Genomic DNA, 12,052 nt, shown 5'->3' with positions numbered 1-12,052 from the left:
CGGCCGATGTGGAGAGAAAGAGTGCCCCTACAGAACAGGCCCGCCCGCGGATCGGTGGGCCCCGATCGCGGTCCAGGCCACCGTGGGGGCACCCCCCCGGGGCCAGATCCCCCCCCCCGCACTCTCCCCTGAGGACTCTGCAGGCCGCCCATGGAGCCAGGTCCCGCCAGTAAGGACCTGTTGTGATTTACGCCGTCGGGACCTGCCGAAAACAGGCAGCCACTCGGCTATCGCGGGCTGGAGAATCGCCGGGGGTGCCGCTGCCAGCAGCTGCCAACTGGTGCGCCGCGATTGCCACCCCTGCCAAAACCCCGGCGCCGGAGAATTCGGCAGCTGGTGGGGTGGGATTCGAGCCGACCCCCCCCCCGGCAATTCTCCGACCCGGCGGGGGGTCGGAGAACCCTGCCCATTGTTAGATGGTGCCAATTAGTACTTTGGGATGTTTTACCATGTTATTGGTCCTGTAAAAATGAAGGTTGTTACTGCACAACATGAAATCCTTGCAAAGATATGGGGCTGGATTCTCCATTTCCCCAGTCGCATGTTTCTCGGCTGCCCGCTGTTCACTGGCAGTGGGATTCGATCGTCCCCCGCTTCTGAATGGAATTTCCCACTGTAACACCCCACACCACAGGAAACCCGTGGGTGGTACCCTGCCAGCGGGAAAAGTGAATCTCAATCATGGAGAATCCCAACCATGAATGTTGCAACGACATTTAGCACTGATCTGCCAGAAATTTGCTCAGAGTTGGTCCCACTCTGTAGCTGTAATTTTTTGGAAGTGCAGTGAAGACCTCATGTCATTTTCGATGAAGCAACTGTTTCTTATTGCTTGGGAATTTTTGGAAGGATTTTTAATATTTTTGTTCAGCTTTTCTCACTGCTAGAAAATAGAAGGCCATTTGTCCTTGTACCAATTATCATTTTTTCTCCAGAAAGTTTTAAACAAAAAAAATAATTTTATTCAAGTTTTTCAACAACAAATGTTCTCCCCACAGTTAAACTAGACAAGGTGTGGGTCTACACCGAAACAAGAAAAGAACTCCCCCCACCCCCTCCAAAACAGAATAATAATAGATAACAAACAACAATACAAGAAAGAAGAAAATAACAAGCCACCGTCGCAAAAACAAACCCCCTTAACCAGCCCCGAACCCCCCCACCCCCCCGGTTTCTGCTGAGACTGACCACCCATCTTACCCCTTCGCCAGGAATCAAGAAAGTGCTGCCACCGCCGAAAGAACCCCTGTACCGACCCCCTCAGGGCAAACTTAACCTCTCCAGCTGATGAACCCAGCCATGTCGTGATCCAGGCCTACGAACTCGGGGGCCGCGTTATCCCTCCACTGTAACAGAATCCTGCGACGGGCTACTAGAGACGCAAAGGCCAGAATGCCGGCCTCTCTCAACCTCCTGCACTCCCGGCTCCGAAGCTACCCCAAAGATCGCGAGCCCCCGCCGGCCTGACCTAGACCCGCCACTTCAGACAAAGTTCCCGCCACCCCCTTCAAAACCCCTCCAGAGCCGGACAAGCACAGAACATATGGGTGTAGTCGCTGGCATCCCGAACACCTCCCGCACCTGTCTTCCCCTCCAAAGAACCGGCTCATCCTGGCCCCTGTCATGTGCGCCCTATGCAGCACCTTCAGCTGAATTAAGCTGAGCGAGTTCACCCTCTTCAGGGCGTCCAACCACGTTCCATCCTCAATCTCTTCCCCTAGCTTCTTCCTCCCACTTCGCTTTGAGCTCCTCTACTGAGGCCTCCTTCTCCTCCTGCATCAACTGATAAATAGCCGAGATCTTCCCCTCACCGACCCACGTCCCCGAGAGCACCCTATACTTCACCCCCCCCCCTTGGCGGCAGCCGCGGAAACTCCGCCACCATGCCGCTTAATAAATGCCCTGATCAGCATATACCTGAAAGCGTTCCCAGGGGGAGGTTCCACTTCCCCACCAGCTCCTCCAGGAGTCGCGAACTTTCCCATCCAGGAAGAGGTCCCCAAACCTGTCTGATGCCTGCCCTGTTGCCAACTCCCAAATCCACCATCCATTCTCCCCGGTGCAAAACGGTGATTGCCCTGTATCGGGGCCAGACTGAGGCCTTCACTGCCCCCCTCTGCCGCCTCCACTGCCCCCAGATTTTGAGGGACGCCACCACTACCGGACTCGTGGAGTACTTTGCCGGGGGGAGTGGAAGTGGGGCCGTCACCAAAGCCTCCAGACTCGTACCCACACAGGACGTCACCTCCAATCTCTTCCATGCGTCACCCTCCCCCTCCGTCACCCACCTGCGAATCATTGCCACATTCGCCGCCCAGTAATACCCACACAGGTTGGGCAATGCCAACCTCCTACCTCCCTTCTTCGCTCCAAGAATACCCTCCTTACTCTCGGGGCCTTCCGCGCCCACACGAACCTGAGAATAGACTTATTGACCCTTTTGAAAAAAGCCTTGGGATCAATATGGGGAGGCACTGGAAAAGAAACAAAAACCTCGGGAGCACCGTCCTCTTAATCGACTGACCCTGCCCGCCAACGAGAGCAGCAGCGCGTCCCACCTCCTGAACTCTTCCTCCATCTGCTCCACCAGCCTCGAAAAGTTAAGCCTGTGCATGGCCCCCCAGGTCCTAGCTATCTGGACTCCAAGATATCTAAAGCTCCTCTCAGCCCTCTTCAACGGGAGCTCACCTATCTCCCTCTCCTGCTCCCCTGGGTGCAGAACAAACAACTCACTTTTACCACATTGAACTTGTAACCCCGAAAAGTCCCCAAACTCCTCAAGTATCTTCAACACCTCTGGCATCCCCTCAGCCGGATCCGCGATGTACAAACAGTAGATCATCTGCGTACAACGACAGCCCGGGTGTTCCTCCTCCCCCACACACAATCCCCCTCCAGCTCTTCGAATCCCTCAGCGCCATGGCTAGGGGCTCAATCGGTAACGCAAAGAGCAGGGGAGACGAGGGGCACCCCTACCTCGTCCCCCGGGAAAGCCGAAAGTCCTCCGACCTCCTCCCGTTCATCACCACACTCGCCACCGGGGAGCTGTACAGCAACCTCAGCCAGCTGATGAACCCCTCACCAAACCCAAACCTCCGCAACACCTCCCACAGGTAACTCCACTCCACCCTATCAAAAGCTTTCTCTGCATCCATTGATGCTACTATTTCTGCCTCCCCAGCCGCCGGCGCCATCATCATAACATTAAGGAGCCGCCGTACATTGGCATTCGGTTGCCTCCCCTTTACAAATCCCGTTTGGTCCTCATGGATAACCATCGGGACTACATCCCTTCTGGACAGTACCTTTGCCAACATCTTTACATCCACATTAAGGAGCGAAATCGGCCTGTAAGACCCAACTGAAGGAGGTCTTTGTCCCGCTTCAGGATCAAAGAAATAATTGCCACGGGACATCGTCGGGGGCGTAGCCCCCCCCCCTTCCTTGCCTCATTTAGGGTCCTCACAAGCAGCGGGCCCAGCAGATCCGAAAACGTCTTGTAAAATTCCACCGGGAACACCCCCTTAATGTCCTTGCCACCACCGCATCACGGTCACCTCCCGCAATCCGTGACTCCCCATGTCTCCCTCGCTGCCTCCCGTTTCCGGAGCTGGTAGGTCAGCATCCGACTTGCCTTCTCCCCTACTCATACAACCGCCCCCCTGCGCCCTCCTCCACTGCGCCTCCGCCTTCCGGGTGGTCAGTATATCAAACTCCGCTTGGAGACTGCGCCGCTTCCTCAAAGCCCCTCCTCCGGGGCAATCCGCATATCTCCTATCCACCCTTACATTTCCTCCACCAGCCTCTCCCTCTCGGCCCAATCCCCTATCTCCCTGTACGCCCGAATGGATATCAGCTACCCTCTGACTACTGCCTTCAGCGCTTCCCAACCACCCAACCTGCACCTCCCCGTTGTCATTGGCTTCCAGGATACCCATCTATACCCCTACGGACCCCGCCCACCACACTTCCTCCTCTGCCGAAAAGCCCACATCTAACCTCCATAGCGGGCGCTTGGTCCTTCCCCTCCCCCAGCTCCAGATCCACCAAATGTGGAGCGTGGTCAGATATGTCTATCGCCGAATACTCCAACTCTCGGGATTAGCGCCCTACTGAGAACAAAAAAGTCAATCCGGGAGTAAGCCTTGTGAACATGGTTAGAACAAGAACCTCCAAGGGTCCACCCCTCGCGTCTGATCCATGAACCCCCTCAGCACCGAGGCCGCCGCTGGCCTCCTGCCCATCCTAGACTCGACGCGATCCGAGCCGGATCCCAGCACGTGTTAAAGTCCCCACCCAGGATCAATCCCCCTGTCTCCAGGTCCGGGATCAGGCCCAGCATTCGCCGCATGAAGCCGCATCGTCCCAGTTGGGGGCGTACCATTGACCAGGACCCACCCGCTCCCCCCTGAAGTCTCCCACTCACCATCACATATCTACCTGCACTGTCCGCCACCACATTGGACGCGACGAACGACAAGCTCTTACTGACCAAGATTGCCACACCTGTCCCACCCAGCACCTTTCTTGATCAGCCTCACCTGATCCGTAACCTTGAGATGCGTCTCCTGGAGCATAGCCACATCCGCTCCCAGCCCCCTCAAGTGTGCCAAGACCCGGGACCCGCTTCACCGGACCATTCAGCCCCCTCACGTTCCATGTGACCAGCCGAATCTGGGGGGTCCTCCCCTTCCATCCGCGCCGATCAGCCATAGCACTCCCTCAGCTCACCCCGTGCCCAGGGAACCCCCCAAGCCCGTTCCCCACGGTGGCAGACCCCACTCCCTACCCCCCCCTTCACCAGCCGTTTCCTAACAGCCCCTACCGCAGCAACCCGGTACCCCCCCTTTTTCCTTCCTCCCCCCCGAGCCCCCACACCCCCCCAAGCTAGGGCCCCCCTAGCTGCGTTACCCCTAACATTGTACTTCCATAAGTCAGCCGACTCCTGCTGACCCCGGCTACTCCCTCCATACCAACGACCCACCCCCCCAATGCAACACAACCACCAATCCCCCCTCCCAGTGCCGCCCCCCCCCCCCCAACTCCTCCGGCGCGGGAAGAACGCCCGCGCTTCCATCCCGAACCCCCCCCCCCAACCCCACACGCGGGAAAAAAGCGGGCACATGACCCAGCGGGACCTCAAACTGCTCCCCAACCCCCCACCAGTGGGGAAAAAAAAAAGCGCCACGGTAAATAAATAACAGCCCCAAAAGATGAAAACTCAGAGCAACGAAAAGGCAACATCAAACACAGCCAATATAAGCAAAAGGGTACCAAGGAGGACAGAGCCTCCAAACAATGTACATCTTTCCACAGCCCCCCAGTCCTCAGTTCGAGCCCAATTTCTCTGCCTGGACAAAAGCCCAGGCCTCCTCCGGAGAGTCAAAGTAGAGCTGGCGGTCCTTGTAAGTGACCCAGAGGCGAGCCGGCTGTAACAGGCCAAACTTCACCCCCTTCCTATGAAGCACTCCTTTCGCTTGATTGAAGCCGGCCCTTCTCCTTGCCACCTCCGCGCTCCAGTCCTGATAAATCCTAATGTCCGCATTCTCCCACCTGCTGCTCCTTTCCTTCTTCGCCCATCTCAACACGCACTCGCAGTCGACCAAGCGATGAAAGCGGACCAGCACCGCCCTGCGTGGCTCGTTCGGCCTGGGATTCCGCAGCAGCACTCAATGGGCCCCCTCCAGCTCCAGGGGTCCCCGGAACGACACTGCACCCATCAACGAGTTCAGCATCATGACCACATAGGACCCCAAATCCGAACCTTCCAGCCCCTCCGGGAGGCCCAAAATCCGCAGGGAGCTTCCGGCGGGAGCGGTTCTCCATCTCCTCCATCCTTGCCAACCATTTCTTGTGAAGCGCCTCGTGCGACTCCACCTTCACTGCCAGGCCCAGGAACTCGTCCTCGTTCTCCGAAGCCTTTTGCTGCAGCTTTTGAATCTCCGCGGCCTGAGCCATCTGAGTCGCCATGAGCTTGTCCAGCGAGGCCTTAAATGGCTCCAGGATCTCAGCTTTTAGCTCCCTGAAGGAGTGCTGAAGCAGCTCCTGCTGCTCCCGCGCCCACTGCTGCCACGTTGCCCGTTCCCCGCCCGCCACCATCCTGTTTTTTCTGCCTCGCACCTTCTTCAGCTGCAAAGTCGACCTTTTGACCGCTCCACTTCTAGTCCAGCCCATCCACCGGCCGCTGAGCACAATGGAAAAGCCGAATCAGTGCTGTTGCGGGCCCTTAAAAGAGCCCAAAAGTCCAAAAATAGTGGGAGCTATCGAACGTGCGGCTTAGCTCCGCATCGCCCCAACCGGAAGGCCCGTCCCTGCTTCTTCAATGGCCTTGGTGAGATATTTTCACAGTTGTTCCCTCTGCTGCTAGAATTCCGCTTCATAAAGGCCCTCAAGTCAGCTTGAGGTCTCTAAGCCCGCCCTTCCCCCGCCTGCATGCTGGAAGAGGCTTTTATCTTTGCTGCAGCTTCAGCCAAATCTTTCACTGTTTCTGCGGGTTTGGTAACCAAGAAACATATCATTCCTGGGGGAAAGTACTCCTCCAACATTCACCTACGCCCTTTCATCAAAATTCCATCCCGTATTGATTTAAAAAGAGCTCTTTTCTGTAACCTTAGGCAGGAGCTGCCTTGTGTGTGACCACTCACTACATGGTGCACACCGGAAACCCCTCCAGAAACAGAGTTAATGATATGAACACCCCTCATTGAGAATTGCCTGAAATCTCACTTCTTCCATTGAATTCTGCCAGTTCTCCATTAGGCTTGTGATTGGTTCATCATTGTGGGGGACTGGAGTGGGAGAACAAGAAGCAGTAACGGCCCGGTATTGGCCCACAGCTGCATACCCCTGCTCACAGAAATAGCATTCATTATTAATGTACAGCGGGATCTATAGACGAATGCAGCAAGCTAATAGGAGATTGCACATTTAAACTTTCCATATGACCCATTTTGCAACTCCAGATATATGGCCATGTATGCCTACAAGCCACAAAAAGCAGATGAGCTGGAGCTGCGGAAAGGAGAGATGTATCGTGTAATTGAGAAATGCCAGGATGGATGGTTCAAAGGCACTTCACTGAGAACTGGAATGTCTGGTGTCTTTCCTGGAAATTATGTGACTCCTGTCTCCAGGTGGGTGTGTGAGCAGATCATGTGACATTAAGAACAGCCACAGAAACCCATGCCCAAATTCTACTGTCTAACGGAAGCATTGATAATATCGGGACTAATTAAAGGAATTTTAAAAATATATATATATTTGATTGAATAAAGAAGTAAAGATACCAGGACGGGCAAACATTTACTACTGTGTGGTGTCTGTTTTGTTTTAGGGCTCCCTTTGGAGCAGCTCAATCAAAAACTGCAGTGCCAGCAGGTGCTGTACAAACCATAAAAGGAAGCTCCCCATCAGGTCATTCTGCAAGCAATCTTGTGAATAATGGCGTGAGGCACATTCCTCCTGTTGCCATCCCCCCTGTTCAGCCACAGCTTCACACGTCCACTCCGCAGATCAACAACTGCTTGCGTTACTCAGGGCAGCAAACTGTCAACCAAGCCCGCAGTGCAATGCAGATGGGTAAGTAATGCACATCATTGAAGCTCCCTTCCAATCTAATTATACCATTGGATTGGCTAAATGGTGTACTGTGTGTTGTTCTTGTAGTTGAACTTCTTCAATTCATCTTATATAGAGTACAGAAACAGGCCTCCCAACCCAACAAGTTCCTGCTGGTGTTTATGTCTATATTGACTTCCTCCCACCTAATTCTATCAGCATATTCCTTTCTTCTTCCTGTGCTACCTAGCTTCCCCTTAAATGCATCTCTGTTCTTTGACTCAACTACTTCATGTGTAGCGAGTTCCACGTTCTGTTTTTAACAATAAATTTAAAGTACCCAATTACCTTTTTTTCCAATTAAGGGCCAATCCCCCTAACCTGCACATTTTTGGGTTGTGGGGGTGAGACCCACGCAGCCATGGGGAGAATGTGAAAACTCCTCACGGATAGTGACCCAGGGCCGGGATCAAACCCGGGTCCTCAGCGCCGTAGGCAGCAGTGCTAACCACTGTGCCACCGTGCCGCCTACGAGTTCCACATTCTAACCACTTTTTGGATTAAGATGTTTTTCCTCAAATCCTCTGAAAGTTAGAGTTCTACCTTTACCCGTGGCTTAACCAGTCAGTAAGCGATACATGAAACAGCATTCCCTGGGAGACTCACTGTTCTCTGGTGGATAACCCTGGACAAGCTTGTCATTCAGACAGCCTCGTATCCCACAGTGATGAGCCTCAGGGCTTTTGAAATTTGAAATTCAATAAATATACTTCAAATGTGAGTTGAATGTTTTGCATGATATTTAGTTTAATATCACAGTGCTACAATTTTTCGAAAGTTTATTTTTAAAGGGAAGACTTTATAGAGGAGTCAGTGTCTGTTTTGAGAGCATGAATAGGCAATGAAGGAGCAGAATGGGTATTCCTTCATCACTGCTTTACTTAACATGGCAACTTTAACTTTGTGGGAAAAGTATTTGGCATTTATTTTATTGAAGAGAACCCCATATTTTTTATCTCAAAACAAGTGATGGGGTGATACAGTTCAAAACAATTTGCATCATGTTCATGACCCAAGTATTTTCTTTTTCCAGAAGCTGCATGTTTCCAGCATATTCTGATCTAATTATATAGAAATTTGCGAATTTTGAACCAATATTTTGGAGATTGAATTATTTGATTCTATCCATTTGTAATAAATCTCCTTGACTGCTACTGACAGAATGAATCATTTTCTGTTGCATGGGGACTCTGCCTCCAAACAGCTCAAGGGTGTGAAGTGAAGAGACTCCCAATGTAGTGGTGCCCAATGTCAAACTTAAAATTCAGGTCTTATTTTATGTTTTGAGAAAATAAAAATAATTCCGATTTTTTTTTTTCCTTTCTCCTGTGGCTTATTTTTTGAAAAAAAAAATTCTTGTATTATTTACGGTTCTAGAAATATAGAAGAAACATAGATACCATCAGCCGATGACTATTCAGCTTGTATATTTATTACATAATATTGTTTGAATGTTTTTATGAAAAGTGAACAGAAGGAGAGAATGAATAATAATGTAGTCTACCTGGGTCTTTGATTCTGCTCTGAGCTCCATGCAATGGCACAGCACTACCCAGCTGAGGATGAAAATGAAGATATATGTAGCGAACCAGCTTTGTTTGTTTGTGGGAGCAACAGTCCTTCTTTTGCCTTTTGATTGTTTCTTTTACTCTTTACATCTGTATTATGAAAGCTGTTTTAATGTGACGTCCTTGTCATCCGCTGCAAATGACTCCTGTCTTTACGAAAAGTATAACCGGAGTGCAACATTTCAGATACCCCCATTATTATCCATGTTTCCCAGCTGGAACTGTATAGCCACATTGTACTGCATTTGTTAAAGTTTACATGGTTTTATGTGACCCAAAACATTTAACTAAGTAGTTTTGAAAACCCTTGTTTTAAGATAAGTATTGTCTCTATTATCCAGGTATGGGAAAGGTTGAAGGACAATATTGCAATTTAAGCATTTAAGTTTGTATCACATACGGCCACAGGCAGCCTCACCTAGAATCAGGAATTTATTGTGTAGGAAAACCCCCAGTGGGAATCTGCATCATAGTGTGGACAGTCTTCCATTTTGTGTGTTGGGAAGCGGATTTATTTGAAACTGTGCTCAGTGGTAGGATTGACATGGCCACTATCATTGTATGTGGATAATCTGAGCAAGTAACATCCTGAATAATCTGTTCCAGAAGGTGCTCAGACTCACCAGCCTTTTGCTATCTCTTCCATTTTATTTTTGCAGTCCATCCTGCCGTTCAAGCGCTTGAACGTCCTACAGCAACTGTACCGCCACTAAGAACACAAAGCCCCCCCACCCGCATCCCAGCCACTGTGGTGCGACCACAGCCAATGACCTCACCACAGCAAGTCTATCAACCCGCTGGAGCTCCTGGTGCTAGGCCAACCATTTCACTCACCTCCGCAGCGGTAGCAATTACCCCCCCAAATGTCAATGCAGCCAACCTGAATGGGGACACAATGAGTGCTTCAGCAAGTACGTCAGTGACTTCCAGTCCATCAAATTCCACACCTACTGTGCCCAAATTGGAAGAGCGGAAAAATGAAAGGGTGAGACTTATCAGTGTGTTGTTCAATGTGTAGGCTTTTATCTAATCTTTCATTCTTCTACCTTATTTTTTGTGTGATAATTAGAGAATGGATAGTAGATTGTGCTGAATCGTTTCACCACGTCATTTGCAGACTGACAACAAAGTCACTTATCACATAATCAGGCTCATTCGTGGAAAATCTTTACTGACCATGCTATTTCTAATATCTGTAGTAACTGAATTTATTTTTCTTGTGTCACTGCTACCCTGAAGCCAATTAATTCTATTTGGATAGAGTTCCAGGGAAGGCATGTAGTCCTCTACTACCTCCTTGAGTAGCCATTCTTCATGGTTAGACCTAATCAGCAAGTAACAACCAACCATTGAAATGAAAGGAATAATTTTTAATATTTACTTCATGGGATGTGGATATTCCTGACAAGGCCTGCATTTGTTGCCGATCCCTAATTGCCCATCAAAAGAGTGGCTTGTTGGGCCTTTTCGGGGCAGTTAATAGTCAACCACATTGGGCGGAATTTTGTATTCTGTGCTTGGAGTGTTGGCTGAGGCAGGGAAACTGGCATGCAGCTCTCCAGCTTCACAGCTGAGTTTTCTCTCCAGATATTATGGTAAACAGTGCACAAAAAATCTGGGGGTCGGTCTTCACTGTTACGCAGATGTCCTTCCCTAAAGGGCATTAATTAATCATTGGGTTTTTATAACAATAGTCACAATTACTAGATTTAAAGTCCAGATTTTATTCATTGAGTTTAGCTACTGTCATGGGATTTGAACCACTGCCCCCCAAAGATTAGCCTGCGATGATTACTAGTTGAGTGACATTACCACTAGCCACCATCTACCCAACCGTCAAGTGTGATCTGACTGAACTGTCATCATTGTATCCACATTTTCAGGAAGGATCATTGGCTAACTATCAGGAGAAAGCATCTGGATTGGTTTTGTCCTTCACAATTTTGAATATACTGAGCCAACTCGAGATTTTTCATAGCCACTTTTTTATTGCTGACTCACCTACCACAGACTACAGATTGATGTTAATCTATTATATTCTGTATGACCAGGTACCAAACCATGTCATACCTTCATCTGTTAATTCATTCAGGATCTCTAAAAGTATTTACTTTGCTGATTAGATTTACAGTATTTTAGTCTTCAGAAAATCTGTGGTTTTCACCTTGGGAGATTCTTTGTCACTCCAGTGCCAATGTAGAAAGATAGGGCACCATTCAACGGAAAAAATTCAAAGTCCGGTTTTGGGTGTATTGACAGGGTGTTTCATGACACCACGTTGGCAAGATCACAACCCGCATTCAACTGTACTTAGTGCCAAAAGGGGTAACAGCTTCAGTGCCATTGATCTGCATGCTGCTAAATAGAAATGGCTACTCACCTCCTCACGTCCTCTCAGTAGTCATTGTGCCAGCTTCACGTTTTTGAAAAGGAGTACCAAATGATGCCCACGTGACTTCCCGCTGGCGAGTCGGGTAATTCCCAGGACGCCGCTGCATTTGTCTTCGATCTCATTATTGAGATCGAAATAAATGCGAAGTGGGGTTAATAATATTCTCGCCATGTTTGGGCGTGATCTGGAATTCATCATCAGGAGCAGGCCGGGTGAATGGCAAAAATGGTTCACACCAGGTGCAAATCTCGAATTTGGCCTTTCCCACTATTCACCGGGTGTGCCCCAATCCACGCCGGGCGCATTGCGGTCACTGAATCACCTGTGATAGATTAATGTATTAAAACAGACACACTATAAGTTACATTCTTCAATCACAAGTCTGCATCTCCCCTAAATAATTTTCTGACACTAAACATTCTGCCTTCACCAGAATTAAAAGTTACCGTTCAGTCATTTTTCAAATATTTTGGAT

The 12,052-nt window shown here is 50.0% G+C and overlaps 1 protein-coding gene across 1 annotated transcript in view; it reads left to right on the top strand.

Moving 5' to 3' along the window:
* The window catches only part of LOC119977140 (E3 ubiquitin-protein ligase SH3RF3-like), a 422,773-nt gene that overhangs the window by 358,981 nt on the left and 51,740 nt on the right, over window positions 1-12,052 (top strand). The window contains exons 6-8 of the mRNA XM_038817772.1: window positions 6,963-7,133; window positions 7,334-7,578; window positions 9,845-10,170. Coding sequence (XP_038673700.1) covers window positions 6,963-7,133; window positions 7,334-7,578; window positions 9,845-10,170 — 742 coding nt within the window. The remainder of the gene's footprint in view (window positions 1-6,962; window positions 7,134-7,333; window positions 7,579-9,844; window positions 10,171-12,052) is intronic.

This window comes from Scyliorhinus canicula, chromosome 14 (genome assembly GCF_902713615.1).
Source record: "Scyliorhinus canicula chromosome 14, sScyCan1.1, whole genome shotgun sequence".
Taxonomy (NCBI): Eukaryota; Metazoa; Chordata; class Chondrichthyes; order Carcharhiniformes; family Scyliorhinidae; genus Scyliorhinus; species Scyliorhinus canicula.
The sequence above is the reverse complement of the archived record's forward strand: the minus strand, read 5'-3'. Positions and strand labels throughout refer to the sequence as shown.